The 22,626-nt window shown below is 47.1% G+C and overlaps 2 protein-coding genes across 5 annotated transcripts in view; one reads left to right on the top strand and one right to left on the bottom strand.

Annotated features, from left to right (window-relative positions):
• Window positions 1-1,661, top strand: part of brd3os (BRD3 opposite strand) — a 2,676-nt gene extending 1,015 nt beyond the window's left edge. The window contains exon 2 of the mRNA XM_084358769.1: window positions 1-1,661. This exon is cut by the window's left edge and continues 389 nt beyond it. Within this exon, the coding sequence (XP_084214895.1) occupies window positions 1-61 (61 nt within the window). The 3' untranslated portion in view covers window positions 62-1,661.
• Window positions 1,662-2,207: 546 nt separating this feature from the next.
• LOC311260649 (bromodomain-containing protein 3-like) lies at window positions 2,208-22,314 on the bottom strand. Of its 4 annotated transcripts, none has more exons than XM_084358748.1 (12): window positions 22,105-22,314; window positions 16,736-17,054; window positions 13,798-13,909; window positions 13,559-13,696; window positions 12,596-12,743; window positions 11,957-12,126; window positions 11,296-11,691; window positions 10,541-10,669; window positions 10,231-10,437; window positions 9,803-10,035; window positions 9,409-9,707; window positions 2,208-5,707 (listed from the first exon to the last, which is right to left on the bottom strand). In XM_084358748.1, the coding sequence occupies exons 2-12, from the start codon at window positions 16,825-16,827 to the stop codon at window positions 5,589-5,591; spliced, it is 2,043 nt and encodes a 680-aa protein (XP_084214874.1). In that variant the 5' UTR covers window positions 16,828-17,054; window positions 22,105-22,314; the 3' UTR covers window positions 2,208-5,588. The 4 variants fall into 4 exon arrangements, with proteins under 4 accessions (XP_084214874.1, XP_084214877.1, XP_084214876.1 ...); XM_084358751.1 differs by having other exon boundaries at window positions 12,635-12,743; XM_084358750.1 differs by having other exon boundaries at window positions 10,255-10,437; window positions 22,105-22,311.
• Between the last annotated feature and the right edge of the window lie 312 nt (window positions 22,315-22,626).

Genomic DNA, 22,626 nt, shown 5'->3' with positions numbered 1-22,626 from the left:
CCGGGACAAGAAGGGCCTGGAGGACACAGACGGGCGGTCCAGGATCTGCAGCGTCATGTAGACCGGAACAGATGCTTTGATTCAGACTGAACTTTGGAGACGTTTACGAGGATTCAACGTTTCTGTTCAGTCTTCAGTTTGCAGGTCTGTTCAGGATCCGTCCCAAAGAAGAAGGACATCATTGATCCTCTGGAACATCTGGAACATCTGGATTAAAAACAGCAGCTCTTCTTTCAAACTTCAGCTGAACACATGAACATTGAGCTGTTTGTCTCAGTGTCCCGGGAACCTTCAGACTCCGTCCGTGTTAACGAGGAGACCGAAGACTAGAACATGTTCTGAATGAGTCATAATTGTTCTGTTCAAATTCTCCTGTCCTGGTTTTGGTTTTTAAAGGTTTCATATTTTGCTCATTGTCAGTATTTTAATTTTGGGTGAGGATATAAAATGTTTACATGCTTTAATGTTCAAACACAAGATTTGCCTCTTCTCTGCGGCTGCAGCTCCTCTATTCAGCCTGTCTGAACACTTTCTTTTAGCTCCCGTCTCTTTAAGGCCCGCCTCCTAAATGGCCCATTCTGCTCTGATTGGTCAGTTCACATAGGCCTGAGCATGCACACAGCTTGTGTACGTCTTGTGTCCTTCACAGTATTTCTATCTACAGCACACGGTCTATAATAAACACGTGTGTCTGACCTTCATCAGTCTGGGAGCTTTAAATCTTCTGTTTTCTCTCAGCAGTCTGGTGCGTTTCTTCTTCCTGTTTGATTTATTAAAATGTAAAAAAAAAAGTAAAGCAGTAAAGTTCAGGATCTGCTGGTTTTGGTGTCTGAGGACCTTTCTCCAGAAACAACCACACAGAAATCCACCATTGAAGAAGAAACACAGCAGTTTGTACAGGAGGACTACAGAGACCAGAATGCACTGCAGCGACCTCAGAACAGTGTGGGCTCTGATGCTGCATTCAGGTGCACCTCGGTGGTCCCATTTCCCAACTTAGGAAGTCGTTCTTCAGTGTTAAGTGTTTGTGTGGAAGCAACATGGACAACACGCTGACAGCTGTTTCCTGTATCTGAGGAAACGACAGTGACAGTTAAACACATCACTTTAGAAAACTGGGCTTTATGGGAAATGTAGGAGCTGTGAAGGGATCCTGATTTGTTCCACGTTGACTCAGATTCTGCTTTTACTGCAACAGTAAAAGTTTTCATTCTTGTGGAGGAAGAATAAAAGGCTGGAACCAGGTCTGACCTGTCAAGACACGTACAAACAGGAAGTCCAAGCTAAAACTGACCCTACAAGTCCCCAGTTAAAGGAGCGGTCTGTAGTTTTAATGAATAAATGTTAATGAGCAGAGAAAGATCAAATAACATGACTGAATAAACAAACTGACCTTAAAGGACAACTACTGTTTTACTTTGTTTATATGTGGCGGACCCTGCCACCTTTTTCTAGCCTCAAACAGTGTTCTGGGACCTTATTTTCCTGAGAACAGCTTGTTTATTCACTTATTTCTGAGTTTGTATTATTACATCATTAATATTGTGAGTGTCTTCTTCAGAACCACACAGCGCTCCTTTAAGTTCTGCTGAGCGCAGCAGACAGACGGACGTCGATGAAGCTTCGTCTGTGAGACGTCATGAATAAAGCTTTTATTTGAGGTTTGGCTGAAACTTTTCTTTGATGCCGACTTGACTCAAACTCGACTGATGACTTCTTCAGGGACGATACTGATTATTAGAAACTGAAACCTGATATTTGGGATCAATATTCATTTATAACATAAATTAAAATCTGTGTCAAAATTTTGAACAACCAGCAAAGAAATAAACCCAAATACAATTTACTGAAGTACAGTTTTCATTTTTTCGGGGTATTTCCATGCTCTGCTTCCTCTCCGCTACATTTACTTGATAACTTTAGTTACTTCAGTGTTCAGGTCATGTAACCAATCAGACAGTGAGCGGCTGACATCACAGCCTTCTTCTTCTGTTTGTTGTGTTCTGCTCACAAACAACTTGTTAAGTCAACTAAAGCAGTTGGACTTTGTAGAATTGACTATAATTTTATTATCTGCTGATAACTAATAAGGTACATTTTCCATTCTGGGGCAGATATTCACGTGAGGACAAACACGTGAGCTCTGCTTCATTCAGAGATCTGACCCACAGAAACGTGTGTGAGATAAAAAAAGAGTCGAGTCGTCGTTTCAGTTTATGTGTTTATTTATGAAAACAAAGGAACTCAGAAAATAAGGATCCCATATCAGTAATTACATCAAATAATTCACTTGTTGGTTTGTCGTCGGTTCGTCCTCTCTGTCTCTGTCTCTCTCTCGGTGTCTCTACTCTATCGAGTGGAGTCGATCTAAAGCTCAGACAGCTACTATACAGCTACTATACAGTGCTCAAACATACGGAAGAAAGAACGTACGGCCGGAGTGCATGCAAATACATAAAATCACTTTTTTCCTTTTTCTTATTAAAATACAAAAATTAACTATTAGCATCAAAGCTCGACCATCAACTAAAAACAAACAGAGGAGGGTTACTGTGGCAACGAGCTGTCCGACTGACTGTCTGTCTGTCTGTCACACCGGGAGGACACGTCTCTGTCCTGATTGATTATAGATCAGTTATTGATTAGTCTGCTAAATGTCCAAAATAAAATGTCTCTTCAGTCTGACGAGATTAAAAAGCACTAATGAATTCACGCGCTCAGCTCGGACGCTGGATTTAAACCATGTGACAACAACTGAACCGTCTCCATGACAACGGAGTCGAAAGCTTCAGAAACCCACAGATTCAGTTTGAAACGAGATGAAACGGAAAGTCGAGTTTTTACAGAAAATTTAAATCATTGATCGATTCCCATCAAACCAATTCATCAATCAGTTTCTACATGATTGAGTTCTCTGTCCTCCTGCTGAGCCTGAACACATCGTCAGACAACCAGAACCAAACATCTTCAACTCCAATCAGAAGCTTTTAGCTTACACACCACTGAAGGTTCAACCAATCAGACTAGAGCCTGCGAAACAGAACTCAGGGCTGAAAACTCCAAAAGACGAGAACCATGGAGTCCAGATCCTGTCTGTACGCAGAGGTCAAAGGTCAAACACGAAGAGAACAGCAACACACTACAGACAGACAGGTCGACAGACAGACAGGTGTGTTTGAGATGTCACATGATTCATCTGATTGGTTCGATCTGATTGATTGATTTGATCAGCAGTGACCTCCGACCCTCTGACTGATGTGTTCAAATCGCATCTGAAAACTGGAAACTCCTGTCACAGGTAAAATGTTGTTTTCCAGCGTCACAGCCTCCAACTGACCAATCAGAGCACAGCGTGGTGTTAGGTCCGTTTCATCCACCTGGAGACAGACTGCGACACCTGAGGGATCGTCAGGTAACATCTGATACAGGTCAAAGGTCAAACCCAGAAGAACCAGTCCGACCTTCACCTGAGCGCTGCGTCCCAAACGTAAGGAAGCTTCCTGAGAGACTCCAGCTCAACACCAACCCACCAATCAGGTGAACACGATGCTATGATGTCACCACAACAGCCAATCAGATCAGACTTTATTAAAAAGATCTTAAAAAGCTCTGATCAGGTTCAGTCGTGACTTCCTGTTGAGAAATAAAATGATCTGATCAGAGAATAAAACAAAGTGTGACGTCGCTGCGTCTCAACCATTTTAAAGAACCAATAATAAACAGCTGACAGAATCTGTGACGGCCATGTTTGTTTTCAACTGTCGCAGCTGGTTTTTATTCTGGGAAACCTTTTTTTCAAGCTTCGAGTTTTTCAGCAGAAGATTTTATTTTTCTACTTTTGTTGTTTGAAGTTTGAAACCGTCGATTCTAAAATAAACTCTAAAAGACCTGACGCCCAATCAGGACTCTTCCTCACACCTGGAGCAGTCTGACCTCTGACAGGAAGTGACGGTGAGCTGGGGCTGGTACAGTATATGGAGCGGGGGGGCAGCGGTACAAAGACATTTCATATAGAGAACCTTATAAGACACAAACGAGTTCAGCACACAACCTGAAAATCAAAAACAGAAAAATAAAGGAAATGTAGTGTTAAAAAAAAAAAAGTTTGTCTCTCTGCTGAGGGGGCGGGGTCTGAGCCTGGTGACCCCGCCCCCCTCCGTCACTGTTGACCCCGGGGACAGACAGTAGGTTGTGGATTTTGTTGCAGGACCAGCAGAGGAGACGGTCGACTCAGAGGGGTTAATCCAACAACTGCACAGATTTCCTTCATTTTAGAAAATTAATCCGAGATTTGACTTTTTATATTTAAAAACAAAAAGCGTCCGCAGAGACGTCACCGATGATACGAGGATTATATCCCCAACAAACAGGCAGCACATCAGCAGAGTGACCGCTAACTGCTGCTAACTGTAGTCTGTTTATTCATCCACAACTGTAGCCACTGTTAGCTTTCTAGCTCAGTTAGCCGTGCAGCAAGCTGTGTTTAAACTGCAAACACATGAGCTTTGGGCCACTGGCTGGGGCTAATTGGTTAGCATGCTAACTTCAGATGATGTCATTGAAACACAGAAGATATTTCTAAATGTTTTAAACTCTCCTCCACAGACTGACGCTGGACACAAGACAAGATGGAGGTCTGACTGTGACCACTGCTGAAGACGATCACTAATGAAGACGAGGACTGTTTGAATCAGATTCATATCCGGTCCGTCTCTCATCACATGACGTCTCACACAAGAAACAAATTGGTTTTGTCTGCAGGACGTTTCACGTCTGTCAGCTCGTTTATCTGATCTGAGCTGCATCATCTCCAGTCTGAAGTCAAACACATTCACTGCATCAGAATTTTACTCTGAACGAAGAACCTGATTGGCTCCTGAAGCTCTGAACTTTGTCTCACAGGCGTCGCCACCTTTAAACAAATCTGAGGAATCTTCCAATCCATTCATTTCTGAGACGTTGATGGAGTAAACCCCCTGAGATCTCCTCCTCCTCCTCCTCCTCCTCCTCCTCCTCCATGATGCTCTATTGATGCTTCTGGAATGTTTGCAGAGGTCAGGGGTCACAGCCGGCCGTCCAACAACAGGAAGAAGAAGAAGCAGAAGCAGAAGAAAGCCTCCACGCTCGAGTGTTCAGAGAAGATCAACACAACTCCCAGTCAGACAGACAGGCTGCCTGTCTCACTCCCTTCTTCTTCTCTTGTTGTTTTCTTCTTCTCTTCTTCGGTCTGTTTGCGTTCCTCCAGGAAGAAAAAAACGAAAAAAAAAAAAAAAAAACGACACTAGGAGCTAAAAAACAGGTCAGCCTATTTACATACAGTCTCCAAGTCTGGGCGTGTGTGTGTGTGTGTGTGTGTGTGTGTGTGTGTGTGTGTGTGTGTGTGTTTATATATACTGTATGTGTGTTGTAAGAAGTTCAGAGTGTGTATCTCTGTCTTTTGTGTGTGTGTTCAGGATGGAAGTTAACATGATGTGTGTGTTCATCTGTGTGTACCTCTGTGTGTAAAGTGGATAAACCTCTGTATGCGTGTGTGTGTTCAGTAACGTGTGTGTGGGTGTTTGTGTGTGTGAGTGTGTGAGTGTGTGTGTTCAGTCTGTGTCGGAGGAAGAGGAGGTTCCTGTTGAGGAGCTGTCATCAGAGGAGGAAGAGGAGCTGCCACTCAAACGACTAGCCCCGCCTCCCGAGGCCCCGCCCCCTGCTGCTTTCTCTGGAGAGAGAGAGACACACACACACACACACACACACACACACACACACACACACACACACAGAGACACAGGTAGAGAGAGAGACATGATGTTAATAGTCAGGTCCCTTTTTTTACACTATCCAGCATTTGTATAGCAATACTGTAGTAGTACTGTAGTAGTACTGTAAGCAGTATATACAGTATATATAGATCCTAGTGCGCATGCGGCGCGATGTATGCAGCCTGTTCCAGTCGCTCCTGCGAACTTTAACTTTGTTTTCAACTTGTTTTCCTTTTTTCTTTATCTCACTCGTTCTGTTTTTACTTCAGTTATTTATTAAGCCACGTCCTCTAAACATGCTTGTGTGGAGAGTTTCTGTTGTTTCGCTTGTGGTGGAATCGCTCCTTTCACTCTGCCACTCGACCGTCGCTCAGCAACACCGCACTGTTCACCGGCCGGCTTGGCTACGGTGATGGAGGATATCCCTGCTGAACTTTGGAGGAAAACACACCGGGGTTGCAGAGGGAAAGGATCGCTACAGCGGAGGAAAGGAGCGAAACATCGGAGACTTATGGAGAGGAAGACATACAAGCCGTGTCTCCCATCTCTCATCATGGGCAACGTGAGATCACTGGGGAATAAGATGGACGAGCTTACGGCGCTAACCCGGAGTAATCAGGAATACCGAGAGTGTAGTCTGATGATTTTTTCAGAGTCATGGCTACACACGGATGTTCCTGACCACAATGTTTCCACCGAGGGTTTCCACACTGTCCGGGCTGACAGGGACTGCACTATAGGAGGGGGGCTTGCTGTTTATGTGAACAACAGGTGGTGCAATCCTGGTCACATTACCATCAAAGACCGCATCTGCAGCCCGGATATTGAACTGTTAGCTGTGGGTCTCCGTCCTTATTATTTACCCTGTGAATTCTCACATGCTATTGTCGTGGCTGTGTATATTCCCCCGTCCGCTAACCCGACGTCGGCAAGTGACGTCATCCACTCGACATAGCCGGACTACAGACTGCACACCCGAGTGCTCTCATTATAATCTCGGGTGACTTCAACCATGTCTCCATTAAAAACACCCAGTATGTGACCTGTAAAACCAGAGAGGAGAAGACCCTGGACCTGCTGTATGCTAATGTAAAGGATGCATACACCTCCACGTCTCTCCCCCCGCTGGGAAGATCAGATCACAACCTGGTGCTTCTCACCCCCTGCTATGTGCCTCTAGTGAAGAGGCTGCCTGTGACCACAAAGACAGTGAGGACATGGTCTGAGGACTGCTACAAGGCACTGCAGGGCTGCTTTGAGGTGACTGACTGGAATGTACTCTGTGAGCCACATGGAGAGGACATTGATGGGCTTACTGAGTGCATTACGGACTACATTAATTTCTGTGTGGACGGTATTGTCCCAGCAAGGACTGTGCACTGTTACCCAAACAACAAGCCTTGGGTAACAAAAGACATCAAAGCCATACTCAATCAGAAGAAGAGGGCTTTCAGAGGTGGCAACAGGGAGGAGCTGAGGGACATTCAGAGGGACCTGAATGCCAAGATCACAGAGGCTAAGGACGGCTACAGAAGGAAGCTGGAGAGGAACTCCAGCAGAATAACATGAGGGAGGTCTGGAGTGGTATGAGGACCATCACCGGTTTCAGACCAACTAGCAGTGACGCTGATGGTAGTGTGGCTAGGGCCAATGAGTTAAATCTGTTCTTCAACAGGTTTGACACTGCAGCCCTGGCCCCTGCTGGCTCTCCTGTTGACTGTCTCCAGCCACCACAGCTTCTGACCTCCCCTCCTCCTCCTGATAGCACCCCATCCAACTCTTTGAGCCCCTCACACCCATCCCCCACTCCTCACACCTCCTCTGGCTCCCATGCTACCTGCCCTCCTCTCACTATGGACTCCAACTCTCCCCCTCCTCGACCTGCACTGTTTACACCGCTTCATGTCAGGAGACAGCTGAGCAAACTCCCCGCCGGTAAGGCTGCAGGCCCTGACGGTGTCAGCCCACGGGTTCTCAGAGCCTGCGCCGAACAGCTCTGTGGAGTGCTTCATCGTGTCTTCAACATGAGCCTGAACCTCCAGAGGGTCCCTGTGATATGGAAGACGTCCTGCCTTGTTCCAGTGCCAAAGATGCCGCAGCCCAGTGGTTTCTTGGACTACCGACCGGTGGCACTGACGTCACATATCATGAAGACCCTTGAGAGACTCGTCCTGGAGCAGCTCATGCCTGTGGTCAGGCCGCACCTGGATCCCCTCCAGTTCGCCTACCAGCCCCAGATTGGAGTCGAGGATGCCATTATCTACCTGCTGAACCGTGTCTACACCCACCTGGACAAGCCGGGGAGCACTGTGAGGGTCACGTTCTTTGACTTCTCCAGTGCTTTCAATACCATCAGGTCTGCTGTACTGGGTGACAAGCTGACGGCGATGCTGGTGGATCCCCCCCTTGTGTCCTGGACTGTGGACTACCTCACTGGCCGACCACAGTACGTGCGCTTGCTGCACTGTGTGTCAGATGCAGTGGTCAGCAACACCGGGGCCCCACAAGGGACTGTCCTCTCTCCTTTCCTCTTCACCCTTTACACCACGGACTTCAGCTACCAGACATCGTGCCATCTTCAGAAGTTTTCTGATGACTCTGCTGTTGTTGGATGTATCAGCAAGGTGATGAGGCTGAATACAGGGCTGTGGTGGATAACTTCGTCACATGGTGTGAGCTGAACCACCTGCAGCTCAACACAACAAAGACCAGAGAGCTGGTGGTGGATCTGAGGAGAACCAGGACACCAGTGAGCCCAGTTTCCATCCTGGGGCATAACATGGACATCATTGAACACTACAAATATCTGGGGGTGTTCATAGACAATAAACTGGACTGGACTAAGAACACTGAAGTCCTCTACAAGAAGGGACAGAGCAGCCTCTATTTTCCGAGGAGGCTCCGCTCCTTTAACATCTGCCGGACTGTGCAGAGGATATTTTATGAGTCTGTGGTGGCCGGTGCTGTTCTGTTTGCTGTTGTGTGCTGGGGCAGCAGACTGAGAGTAGCAGATGCCAACAGACTCAACAAGCTGATCAGGAAGGCCAGTGACACTGTGGGGGTGGAGCTGGACACTTTGACAGCAGTGTCAGACAGGAGGATGCTGTGGAAGTTGCGGGCGATACTGCAGTATGACTTTCACCCTCTCCACAACGCTCTGGTCAAACAGAGGAGCACCATCAGCTCCCGAATGCATCACTGAGCGCCACAGGAAGTCATTCCTACCTGTGGCCATTAAACTTTACAACTCCTCCCTCTGATGATCGGACTCAAATGGCTATATTTATATATATATATTTATATATGTTTATCTATGTATATTTCCCATATACCATATTTATATTGCACTGTATATCTGTAAATACTTGGAGTGGTCATTGAACACTTTATTTTGTTGTCTACTTTACTATTTTATTTATATCTTTATTTTATCTCGTTTCCATTCAGGCTATATTTCTATTTCTACTTTGCACGGAGCATCTGGAACAAAACAATTTCCCCCCGGGGATTAATAAAGTATTCTGATTCTGATAAACACACTCAGTATTACAGTACTACACTGTAGTACTCAGTGTACAGACAGCAGTATATATACACACTCAGTATTACAGTACTACACTGTAGTACCCAGTGTACAGACAGCAGTATATACACTCACGCAGTAGCTTCCTCTGCTTCTTCTGCAGGCAGGACTTGACGTAGCGCTCCAGCTCTCGGAGCGTGGAGGGTTTGAGGGTCTCGAAGTCGATCTCGATCTCGTCGGGGTTCGAGTCCCTCAGCGACGGCTCTCTGGACTGGATGATGTGGACGACGCGGCCCAGCTTCTCCCCCGGCAGCCGATTGATATCCAGACTCAGCTGCCGCTTCTCGTCGTACGACATGGGAAGGGACGACTCCTCGCCGTCGTCTCCGTTGGCTGAGCCGCCGCCGGATGCCTTACTGCCTTTCTTCGGTTGCCTGGAAACACAGAACCGCTCTGATTGGTCAGAGCTTTCTGAGAATGTCAACTCTTTAAAACACTTTGAAAGAACTGGGAGCCGATTGAACAGTACCTGGTGGCGGTCACTGTGCTGTTGGCTTTCCTGGCCGGCGCCTTCTTCTGATTGGTTGGTTTGGGCTGCTGAGCGGCAGCCTTGGGCTTCTTCTCTTCCTCCATCTTGCCCTTGTTCCCTTTGTCTTTGTCCTTCTCTTTCTTCTTCTCCTTGTCTTTCTTCTCTTTCTTCTTCTTTGGCTTGCTGACGGGAGCCTGGGACAGGACTGCCAGCTGCTCGTGCACCGCCTTCAACTGGTGGAATACACTGATAATCAATACCTACAACTTCTGAGCAATACCTGGAGCGCCTTTAGCTGCTGATGGTCTACACAACTACAATCACATGATAATATGAAGATGATTATTTAGAAAACCCGTTAATAGAAAATCAAACGTTCATTAAATCTACAATGATGTTAAAAAGAAGAAAACGAGGATGTTCTTGACCTGTGATTGGTCGGCAGCACCAACCTGCTCCTGTAGCTCAGCCAATCGCGTGGCTCGCTCCTCCTCTGAGTCGGACGATTCGTCGGAGGAGGAGTTGTTGCTGCTGTCAGAGGAGGCGGTGCTTTTACTGACCAGTGGTGTTGTAGATGGGACTGACGCCTCCAGGCCCTCATCAGGGATCTTAGCGAAACGCATCTCGAACACGTCCTGCGGAGAGGTCGATGTATTGATTTATTGACAGATTACTGACGACAGAGTCTGATGAGGCGAAGGTTCTCAGAGGACCGGAGGTTCTCCAGGTGTTACGTACCTGCAGCTTGCGGGCCATGGCCACCACCTCGTGGTCTGGAGGATTGTACTTGTAGCAGTTGGAGAACATTAACCTGACGTCAGTGGCAAAGCTCTGAGGATCATTGTATTCTCCTTTATCCATCTTTTTCTGTCGGAGAGATTCAACATGAGACCAAGAGTCAGTTCACCACTCGACCCTCATCTCAGCACCTGTGTTTCACCTGCAATTCACCTGCATTTCACCTGCGATTTACCTGCATTTCACCTGCGATGCACCTGCGATTCACCTGCGATTCACCTGCATTTCACCTGCAATTCACCTGCGATTCACCTGCGATTCACCTGCGATTCACCTGCAATTCACCTGCATTTCACCTGTGATTCACCTGCGATTCACCTGCGATTCACCTGCGATTCACCTGCAATTCACCTGCGATTTGCTTGTAAGCAGTCTGAAGTGACTGAACGTGTCGGCCAGAGAAGAACCTGATTATTGATTGGAGGCTGATGATTCTGATGGATCAGACAGTTTGGATCTACTTCTTGATTAACAGGTCTAGTCTGATAAGAATAAAAGCTTTGAACTCGACAGTCTGACGGTTCAAAGCTGTGATGTCACACTTCCTGTCGGCGGTTTTAACTTAGATCTGACCGCCGTGTCACAGATCGACTGTTGGTTGTCTGTCTGCCTCAGATATTAACTCAGCTCGTCTCCTGACTGACCCATCTGATACTGTGATGTCATGGCAGTGTGATGATGTCATTGTGTATTACCCGGACGGTGCTGAGGTCCATGGGGTGTTTGATGATATCATGGTAGTCGTGCAGCTCCAGAGCCTCGGCGTCGACTGGCTTGTAGAAGGGCCAGGCGTAGGCGGCGTGTTTCTTCGAGAGCATCTCCTTCAGGATGGCGTCGCAGTGTTTCATCTGCTCGCCCAGCTTACCGCCCTTCCTCCCCCCGGGCCCGCCTCCACCGGCTCCCACCTCGCCCACAGCCACCTCCTCGCCCGTCTCCCTGCGGGTCTTGGCAGGGCGGGCAGCTGCCTCACGGCGGGACGAGCCCAGTTTGGGCGGTTTGGTGTCCTGAGCGGACGGAGAGTCGGCGCGACCGGCGGAGATGGCCGACGTGGTTGGAGTGGTGGTGTCGGCTTTCCTCTTCACACCTTTCTTCTGTTGGAGAAAGACAGGTGTGAGGACGGCCGTTGAGAGAGAGGTAGACAGGTGGACACAAACACAGGTAAAAAAATACGGAGCAAGACATGCAGATGCAAAGAGTAGAAAGACACATGTCGAGGGAGACAGGTAGAGACGGGCAGAGGGAGACAGATAGATGTTAAGAAGACGTGCAGAGACAGACACAGTGCCAGAGACAGACAGGTAGATAAGGAAAGAGAGACAGGTACAAAGACAGACAGGTGTCATGTGAAGCGGTTACCTTGACGACAGGCTGTGCAGACGGCATCATGGTTGCCGGGGGCTGCGGGGCAGAGACAGGGGGCGTGGTCTGGACCGGTGTGGGCGTGGTCGAGATGACAGGTGTCTGAGAGGGGGAGGGGGAGGGGTAGGAGGGGGGAGGGGAGGCTGAAGACTCCGCCTGCTGACTCACTGAGAGAGAGAGACAGTACTGTTAGTACTGCAGTACTATACTGTACAAAAAGTATATGAAAGTACTGCAATAAACAATACAGAGTCTAGTACTGTTTTAGTTCTACAAGGTAAAACCTTATGTATAAAAATAACTGCAGTGATATCAAATAAATAAACTTTATACACAGTTTTACTGATACAACAGTTTAAGTACTGCAGTAGTACCTGTAAATATCCTAGTACCTGCAGTATCAGTACTGCAGTATCAGTAGTATCAGTACCTGCAGTATCGGTACTGTAGTACCTGTACTGCATGTATCGGTATTGTAGAACCTGTACTGCAGTATCAGTACTGTAGTACCTGCACTGCAGTGTCAGTACTGTAGTACCTGTACTGCAGTACCTGTACTGTAGTATCGGTACTGCAGTACCTGTACTGTAGTACCAGTACTGCAGTACCTGTACTGTAGTATCAGTACTGTAGTACCTGTAGTGGCGGCAGCGGGCTGCTTGCTCTGTTTCTTGCCTTTGGGCGCCGGCGGCAGCAGAGCAACTTCCTCTTGAGGCATCTGAGCGACTTTCTGCAGGAAGATTTTCTCTAAAGCCTGAGCCATGAGGACGATGTCATCTGTGGGCTGAAGACACACACAGACACACACACACAGACACAGACACACAGACACAGACACAGACACACACACACACACACAGTGTTACTACAGCAGTCAACATCTGTGATGACTCTACAGACACATGTAGCAGCAGCCATGACACCTTCTTCTTCTTCATGTTACACCGAGACGTCACCTGAGCTGACCTCCAATCACAGGCAGGGTGATCAGGACAGGTACTACACACATACTGCAGTACTTTCAAATAAAAATACACACATACTGTAGTACTGTGTATAAGTACCTTGTTGTAGATGTATTAATACCTGCGTTGTGTATAAGTACCTTGTTGTAGATGTATTAGTACCCGTGTTGTGTACAAAGTACCTTGTTGTAGATGTATTAGTACCCGTGTTGTGTATAAGTACCTTGTTGTAGATGTATTAGTACCCGTGTTGTGTATAAGTACCTTGTTGTAGATGTATTAGTACCTGTGTTGTGTATAAGTACCTTGTTGTAGATGTATTAGTACCCGTGTTGTGTACAAAGTACCTTGTTGTAGATGTATTAGTACCCGTGTTGTGTATAAGTACCTTGTTGTAGATGTATTAGTACCCGTGTTGTGTATAAGTACCTTGTTGTAGATGTATTAGTACCTGTGTTGTGTATAAGTATCTTGTTGTAGATGTATTAGTACCTGTGTTATGTATAAGTACCTTGTTGTAGATGTATTAGTACCCGTGTTGTGTATAAGTACCTTGTTGTAGATGTATTAGTACCTATGTTGTGTATAAGTACCTTGTTGTAGATGTATTAGTACCCATGTTGTGTATAAGTACCTTGTTGTAGATGTAACAGTTGGTGAACATGGTGTTGAAGTCCTGCATGGCCTCACTGGCGCTCCAGTAATAATTGTTCTCCAGACGTTTCTTGATGGTTCCCATGTCCATCGGGTTCTTGATCACTTTGTGGTAGTCCTAGAGATGAGGACGTGGTTAGATCTAGACTTTTTGGACCTCTAAAGGAACTGAAACGTGTGTGAAATATTTGTGGTAGGACGGTCTGTGTTGTGACTTACGGCGAGGCAGAGCTTGATGGCGTCCACAGGCTGGTAGAAGGGCCAGGCGAACTGATGCTTCCACAGAGTCTTCACCACAACGTTCTGCATGTACTGCAGCTGGTTCGTCTTCCTGATGGACACAAACACAACAAACATGACAGAGCTGCACTCAGACTGACTTCACTTCCTACCTCCGACTCTACCTCCACCTCCGACTCTACCTCCACCTCTGACACTACCTCCACCTCTGACACTACCTCTGACTCTACCTCCAACTCTACCTCCACCTCCGACTCTACCTCCACCTCTGACACTACCTCCACCTCTGACACTACCTCTGACTCTACCTCCAACTCTACCTCCACCTCCGACTCTACCTCCACCTCTGACACTACCTCCACCTCTGACACTACCTCTGACTCTACCTCCAACTCTACCTCCACCTCCGACTCTACCTCCACCTCTGACACTACCTCTGACTCTACTTCCGATTCTACCTCCACCTCCGACTCTGACACTACCTCTGACTCTACTTCCGACTCGGCCTCCACCTCTGACACTACCTCTGACTCTACTTCCGACTCTACCTCCACCTCCGACTCTACTTCCGACTCTACCTCTACCTCTGACTCTACCTCCGACTCTACCTCCACCTCTGACACTACCTCTGACTCTACTTCCGACTCTACCTCCACCTCCGACTCTACTTCCGACTCTACCTCCACCTCCGACTCTACCTCCACCTCCGACTCTACTTCCGTCTCTACCTCTACCTCTGACTCTACTTCCGACTCCACCTCCACCTCCGACTCTACTTCCGACTCTACCTCTGACTCTACCTCCACCTCCACCTCCGACTCCACTTCCGACTCTACCTCCACCTCCTACTCTACCTCCACCTCCGACTCTACCTCTACCTCCGACTCTACTTCCGACTCTACCTCCACCTCCTACTCTACCTCCACCTCTGACACTACCTCTGACACTACTTCCGACTCTACCTCCACCTCCGACTCTACCTCTACCTCCGACTCTACCTCCACCTCCGACTCTATCTCTACCTCCGACTCTATCTCTACCTCCGACTCTACCTCCACCTCCTACTCTACCTCCACCTCTGACACTACCTCTGACACTACTTCCGACTCTACCTCCACCTCCGACTCTACCTCTACCTCCGACTCTACTTCCGACTCTACCTCCACCTCCGACTCTACTTCCGACTCTACCTCCACCTCCGACTCTACCTCCGACTCTACCTCCACCTCCACCTCCGACTCTACCTCCGACTCTGACTCTACCTCTACCTCCGACTCTACTTCCGTCTCTACCTCTACCTCTGACTCTACTTCCGACTCCACCTCCACCTCCGACTCTACTTCCGACTCTACCTCTGACTCTACCTCCACCTCCACCTCCGACTCCACTTCCGACTCTACCTCCACCTCCTACTCTACCTCCACCTCCGACTCTACCTCTACCTCCGACTCTACTTCCGACTCTACCTCCACCTCCTACTCTACCTCCACCTCTGACACTACCTCTGACACTACTTCCGACTCTACCTCCACCTCCGACTCTACCTCTACCTCCGACTCTACCTCCACCTCCGACTCTATCTCTACCTCCGACTCTATCTCTACCTCCGACTCTACCTCCACCTCCTACTCTACCTCCACCTCTGACACTACCTCTGACACTACTTCCGACTCTACCTCCACCTCCGACTCTACCTCTACCTCCGACTCTACTTCCGACTCTACCTCCACCTCCGACTCTACTTCCGACTCTACCTCCACCTCCGACTCTACCTCCGACTCTACCTCCACCTCCACCTCCGACTCTACCTCCGACTCTGACTCTACCTCTACCTCTGACTCCGACTCTACTTCCGACTCTACCTCCACCTCCGACTCTACCTCCACCTCCGACTCTACTTCCGTCTCTACCTCTACCTCTGACTCTACTTCCGACTCCACCTCCACCTCCGACTCTACTTCCGACTCTACCTCTACCTCTGACTCTACCTCCGACTCTACCTCCACCTCCACCTCCGACTCTACCTCCGACACTTCCTCGGACTCGACCTCTGACACTACCTCTGACTCTACTTCCGACTCTACCTCCACCTCCGACTCTACCTCCACCTCCGACTCTACTTCCGACTCTACTTCCGACTCTACCTCCACCTCCGACTCTACCTCTACCTCCGACTCTACCTCCACCTCCTACTCTACCTCTGACACTACTTCCGACTCTACCTCCACCTCCGACTCTACCTCTGACACTACTTCCGACTCTACCTCCACCTCCGACTCTACCTCTACCTCCGACTCCGACTCTACCTCCACCTCCGACTCTACCTCCACCTCCGACTCTACCTCCACCTCCGACTCTACCTCCGACTCTACCTCCACCTCCACCTCGGACTCGACCTCCGACTCTACCTCCGCCTCCGACTCTGCCTCCGACTCTACCTCCGACTCTACCTCCGACTCTGACTCTACCTCTACCTCCGACTCTACCTCTACCTCCGACTCTACCTCCGACTCTGCCTCCACCTCCGACTCTACCTCCGACTCTACCTCCGACTCTACCTCCGACTCTGCCTCCGACTCTGCCTCCACCTCCGACTCTACCTGCGACTCTACCTCCGACTCTGACTCTACCTCTACCTCCGACTCTGCCTCCGACTCTACCTCCGACTCTACCTGCGACTCTACCTCCGACTCTGACTCTACCTCCGACTCTGACTCTACCTCTACCTCTACCTCCGACTCTGCCTCCGACTCTACCTCCGACTCTACCTCCGACTCTACCTCCGACTCTACCTCCGACTCTGTCCTTGAACGCACCAACAAATCAAATTCCTAATGAAGTGCATCACGTGATGACATCACAACCTGGGAGGATCTGATCAGTGATCAGTGGTCAGGCGTGTGCAGGTGTTTCCTACCTGCCAGGTTTGGTGGGGTTGGTGACCTCAGGTGGGGGCGGGTTGGTGAGGGTGGGGGGGCTGGGGGGCGCAGCCTCGGGGGCGTCCGACATGGTGGACGACGGTGACGCAGCAATGCACCGTGGGACAGCAGTGTCTGACCTGAAGGTGAAAAAACAACTCCCTCTGTGGTCTGAGGGTGTGTGTGTGTGTGTGTGTGTGTGTGTGTGTGTGTGTGAGGCACACAGGTGTGTGTTAGTGTGTGATCAGTTCAGGTGTTGTTGGTGTTGATTCTTCAGCTCGATGTTTCCCCCGAGGAGACAAACTCCCATCGCACGACCTGAGAGGAGGAGAGACACTTTGTTAGACTCGTTAGCTCTCTGCTGCTACCGATCAATGAAATCTTATTTTCAAAACTGTTTAAAGTGTCAAAGGATCAGTTTCTTTCTTAGCTACTGAATCCTGAAGAAATACAGTCACACACGGAAAAAGTAGAGAGAACTTCATCCTCCTGTCATTGATGAATCTGATAGAAATTAAGCTTTAACTGGTTCTCCATTTTATTTTAATCTTCTCTCCTTCAGGAAAAAACGTTTGTATTAATTTCATATATAATTAACTCACTGCAAGAGGTGACAGTATTACAAGCTGACTTTTAGAGATACACAAAAGTATTTTAATGTTCCTGTTCAACTGGCAATAAAATATCTATTCCAATTCCAATTCAAATAAAAGATCCAGTTTTTTCTCCTAAACAGTCACACAAGGAAGAGGCACAGCGGCGGTCACCCGTCAACAGACCAACAGACACAACACTGAAAAAACCAAAGATGTGTCTCCTTCTGCCTCCTTAAACTCTGTGACATGTTCAATAGTTTAAATACTGTGAGAGGAGACGGCATGCTAACTCTCGACGCTGCTGAACAAACAGCACAACACACACACACACACTTAATAAACTTTATTTAAATAACCAGAACTAAAGTTATTTTAGGACAGAAACATGAACAGCTTCACCGCATCAGTTTGGTTTTCAATCAATGAAATAAAAATGATAACCATCTTGTGAAATATTAGTTTCATGGTATTACACATTATTATTATATCGTTACTATCATCAGTAACGATGAACCTTTACGGAACACATTTTTTGGATAAACAAACATTTTACTATAATCTCACTAAATATTCTGTCTGACAGGACACTTGATATAAACCTGATATTTAAACCTTCGCCCTGTGAGCTGGATTTGGCCCCAGTAGCCCCGCAACCCCCCGAAAGAGGGGATAAAAGCGGCAACACCCCGCGACCCCAATAGGGAAAAGCGGAAAGAAAATGAGATGAGAGTTCAACACTGTAACAGTGTGATAATTATCAGGTCGCTGCAACTCTTCTCACAAATATTCAGCTATACTTCAGTGTTCATGTCTTTAATTATAATCAATAATACAAATTGTTCAGTTTGATTATTTTAAATCATTTCTTAACTGAACGTACAGATGATGTTATATAAAACTGATATTAATCATTTAAATGCTCGTGTTCGACGTCCAGCTGAGCTTTCTTCACTCGGAACTTTTACATTTGCTCAATTTAACAAAAACATTCTCGTCCAATCGTTTGAGCCATAAATACTTTATCAATGGATTTTACAGATACATTACTGATGTGCTAATATCATGATATAAAACCAAAGAGGATTTTATTCTCTCCTCTGGTGTGTCAATCAGGTTTCATTTGAATATTTTATATTAGAGCTATATATATTAATTATCAGCTGTTTGTCTGTGACCTCTGGAGTTAACACCTGAGCTGATGTCACTGATGGACCACCAGATATTATTTTAATCTTCCCTCCTTCAGGAAAAAACGTTTGTATTAATTTCATATATTATTAACTCACTGTAAGAGGTGACAGTAAAGGATGTGCAGGGTTTCCCCCAGTGTATTATAAGCCTGGCAGCCCACCAGGCTTAAATTTCCCACCGCCAGGCTAAGCATCCTTTATTTATTTATTCAAAATAGGTTTGCATCCATCAGTAACAAAGTTGAAAGCGCAATGGCGCCATCTTATGGTCAACACGTGAACACATGGCGGGTCTAAGGTCAGGTGTGTTTTTCATCACCCCACACACCACTGCTACTGTCGCTACACGCAAACTAGGCTACTTGTGATTGAACATAACGGGATGTCACAAAGAAAAGGGCAAAAAACGCTGGACTTTCGGACGAACAAAGGCGGAGACGTTGAACCCGCTGGTTCACCTGTTGACCAGGAGTGCAGCGGCGCGACGTTGGCTGAGAAGGCTGCTCTACCTGCAGCGGACAACGAGCTAACATCCATACGAGGCAGCTAGCTAACATACTAGCAGCCTCATCGAGGCAGCTAGTATGTTCGTATGTTAGCTCGTCGACTCGTCCGCTGCAGTGGCAGAGCAGCCTTCTCCATGCCGCGATGGGAAACATAGAACCAGCAGATTTAATCAAAATTGGTCGGTGGACCCGAAATTCAGTGGGTGGCTGTACCTGACCAATTGTCAGTTTTATTTTGTACTACGTGAAAACATTAACAATATTAAGTGCACTAATTTCACAGTGGTTTAGTAGTAAAACGCTGCTATTAAATTCAGCGTTAGATGCTTTTATTGAAGCTTCTTGCACTACTTATAGGCAAGATGTGCTAAACGCTCATGTTGGGTCTCCACCATCGCACCAGCATCAATATGGCAGCAAGCAGAAGCACATGTAAACAATGCCACATTGTGTCACGTGTAAATATATGTCACTGAGTTGCAGTTGGAGCTTAAATATTGTCAATAAATGTCTTATAATAACACATGATTACATTGATTATTACAGTATTTTTTTCAAATTTCCAGTCAACCTTTAACATTGATTTAATGCGAGGCAGTATGAACCAGTCTAAATTCTACTACGTCATGAATCTGTTACCGACAGGGCACCGCCACCAGTCAGCTGCTGGCCTGTGTCAGGCCCGTCGCAAAAAAAAACATGCTTCACCGCCGGTGGGCCGCCCGTCCAACCTACCACCAGGCTTAGCAAGTTTTCTGGGGGAAACCCTGATGTGTGTCGGTCTGTGTGGGTGTAATCAATTACCTGAGTAATCACAGTAACAGTATTTATCAGACTGATGGATCAGGTCTGTGTCTGAACCTCAGAGCTCAACTCTAATCATCTTAACTGACTTATAGAGAATAAAGCTTCAAGGATTCATCAGGTAGTCGCCTGAGAAAAACCAAGTCAAATTAAAAACTATTATTTTGACATGATTGATCAAACGTTTGTCATTTTTTTCAGACATTATCTGGTTCCAGCTTCTGAAATGTGACAATTTGCTGCTTTTCCTTCTCAGTTCTGACAGGAATGAAGAGTCTTTGGGTTCTGGAGACATTTGAAGACTTCACTTTGAGTTTTGGGAAATGGCGACGAGATATTTCCACCTTTTTGACATTTTATAGACAAAACTATCATTCAATAGATCTTGAAAATAATCGCCAGCCTGATTGATCATGAAAACGATCGTTTGTTACGGCCCTTCTAGGAAACAGTTTGTGTTACTTTGTCATTAACAGATTAATAACTATAAAACCAACAAGAACCAGGTTACAAAAAAGTCTCAACTTCACTGAATCACATTAAACATTCAAGTATTTAAACTGTATCTGTGTTCACAGTAATAGCGCAGGTGTGTTCGGGTCCAGTCTGATGTTGGTTCAGGTGTTCAGTCTCACACAGGTGACCTGTCGCTCTACACAGCAGTGACATCATCACTGTCAGCTCTAATAAACATGAGACGTTCTCTTAAGGATCAATCAAACAATCAATTAACGTTTAGATTATTTTCTTGACTAATCATTTAGACATTCAGATTATTTCAAACATATTAACTTTGATCATCTCTGACAGTAAATTCTCACTTTTGTGAAACTGGAACTGATGGATTTAATCATGTCTCTTAAAAATGACAAACAATTAAATTGATTATGAAAATCTGTGACATTACATTTGTAACTAATCAATCGATCTGACAGGTTTATAAAGATAATGAGAACAACTGGAATCAAAACTGTTTCAAGAGCTCATAAATGATCAAATCAGACACGTTCACTGAACTGAATGTGACACCAGGAAACTGCAAAATAATACAAATCACAGTTTATCAAACCTCAGTGACCTCTTCAGAACATCATCGGTCCAAACCCAACCACTGGCAAATTATAGTTCATATATGACGAACATGAGCAGCTCCAACTCTGACTTTCTGCTGTTTTTGCAAGAAAAATGACTAATCATGCTGATCAACTGAAGATGAATCAATAATCAGTTCTGCATTATTAATCCCAGCACCAACACAGATCTGCTGCCTGGATGTTGTATAAGAAACTTCAGGCAGGTTCATCAAGTCTCGTTTCTACCTGCAGACCTGTGATCACCTGTCATCAATCTGACATGCTCAGATCATACTGGCCCATCGGTACCAGGTCCACTGTGACCTCTCTGTGTGTCTACTGATGCATTTCACCACAAAACAACTTCCTCAAGACTAAAAATGTCTCCGAACCACCAGAACCTGACGAGCTGTCGTGTTCCAAAGTCCTGCAGCAGCAGGGACATTAAACTGCAGGTAAAGTGGTCGATCAGAGGAAACAGTCCAGCTCCAGCTCCAGGACCAGGACCAGATCACCCTAAACCTGCTCTCACAGTCCGGACCACCGACAGCTCCTGCACGGATCAACAGATGTTGGAGTCCGGCGCTCTGCTGCCTGCATGCTCCTGCGGTTCAGCGGCTAACGAGCGAGCTAACTGCTAACACACACCGCTGCGACCAACAAACTCCACAAATCCAGTGAACAGCACCGCCATCCACAGCCACACACACCCCGCTGCTTCTTTGCCGGCAGATTGGAGCTCAGAGCCCGCGCTAACCGAGCTGGCTGCTCAGGTGTGAATGTTTTCAGGCTAACGAAACATCCCATTTATCTTGCTTTAAAAAGATGGCGGGCAAGCCAAGGCAAAATATGAGCTAGCTCGCTAGCTAACGGAGCTAGGCTACTTACCGAAGACGTAAAATGTGATTAATACAGATTCTAGCGGCGGTGCAGATGTCTGAGCGCGTGTTCGGTGCGTTATCTTGACATTTGTTCGCGTATGAGACGCACATCGATCAGATTAACACGGTTGCAAATCCAATCTTTGCAGATGTTACCGCTCGGTGTTTGGCTAGCTAATAAGCCGTTAGCCTGTTAGCTGAGCTTTGTCTGAAGGCGCCGAGCGGCCAGCACACCGACACATTCTGCACAGTCCGGGGGAAACGCTCCGCTGCGTCCCCCGCTCACCCCACCGCGCCCGGCCACAGAGAGCTGTTTACTTTGAGTCTCGGTCCTCCGGCGGTCCAGCGGCGGCCTCAGCGCAGTTTTCACCCAGATTTTTATTTAGCGAAGTAGCATAATAGATGAGTTATCAGCTGTCTACCCTGTGCGCAGGCGCAGTGCAGAGCAGCGTCATGGATGTTGTTGTGATCGGATTGGCTGCTCGGTTGGATGAAGCGCTATGATTGGCTGCCAGGCGTTAGCAGGGCGATAATTCGTTGCTGGGGGATGTGAAGCGCTGCGATTGGTCAGTGAGTTAGTTGAAGCGCTGTGACTGGCTGAGGCGCTCGACTGGCTGCTGTGATTGGCTGGTGCGGTTTAATTGCGCCGTCACATGAACTCCGTTTCCCAGCATGCAGAGCGGCGGCAGAGAGGCTGAGGCCCGCTCTGCCCTGCAGGTGAGACAGTTGACGGATTTATTGATTTAAACTAATAACTGATCTTTATATGATTATATTGATGACGTCAGAGTGTTTAAAGCTGCTTTATATGAACACACACACGTTCTGTGTTGAATCAAC

The sequence above is a fragment of the Pagrus pagrus genome (assembly GCF_965226575.1).
Source record: "Pagrus pagrus genome assembly, chromosome: 8".
Classification (NCBI taxonomy): Eukaryota; Metazoa; Chordata; class Actinopteri; order Spariformes; family Sparidae; genus Pagrus; species Pagrus pagrus.
Note: the sequence above shows the minus strand (reverse complement) of the source record. Positions and strands in the feature narration are given on the sequence as shown.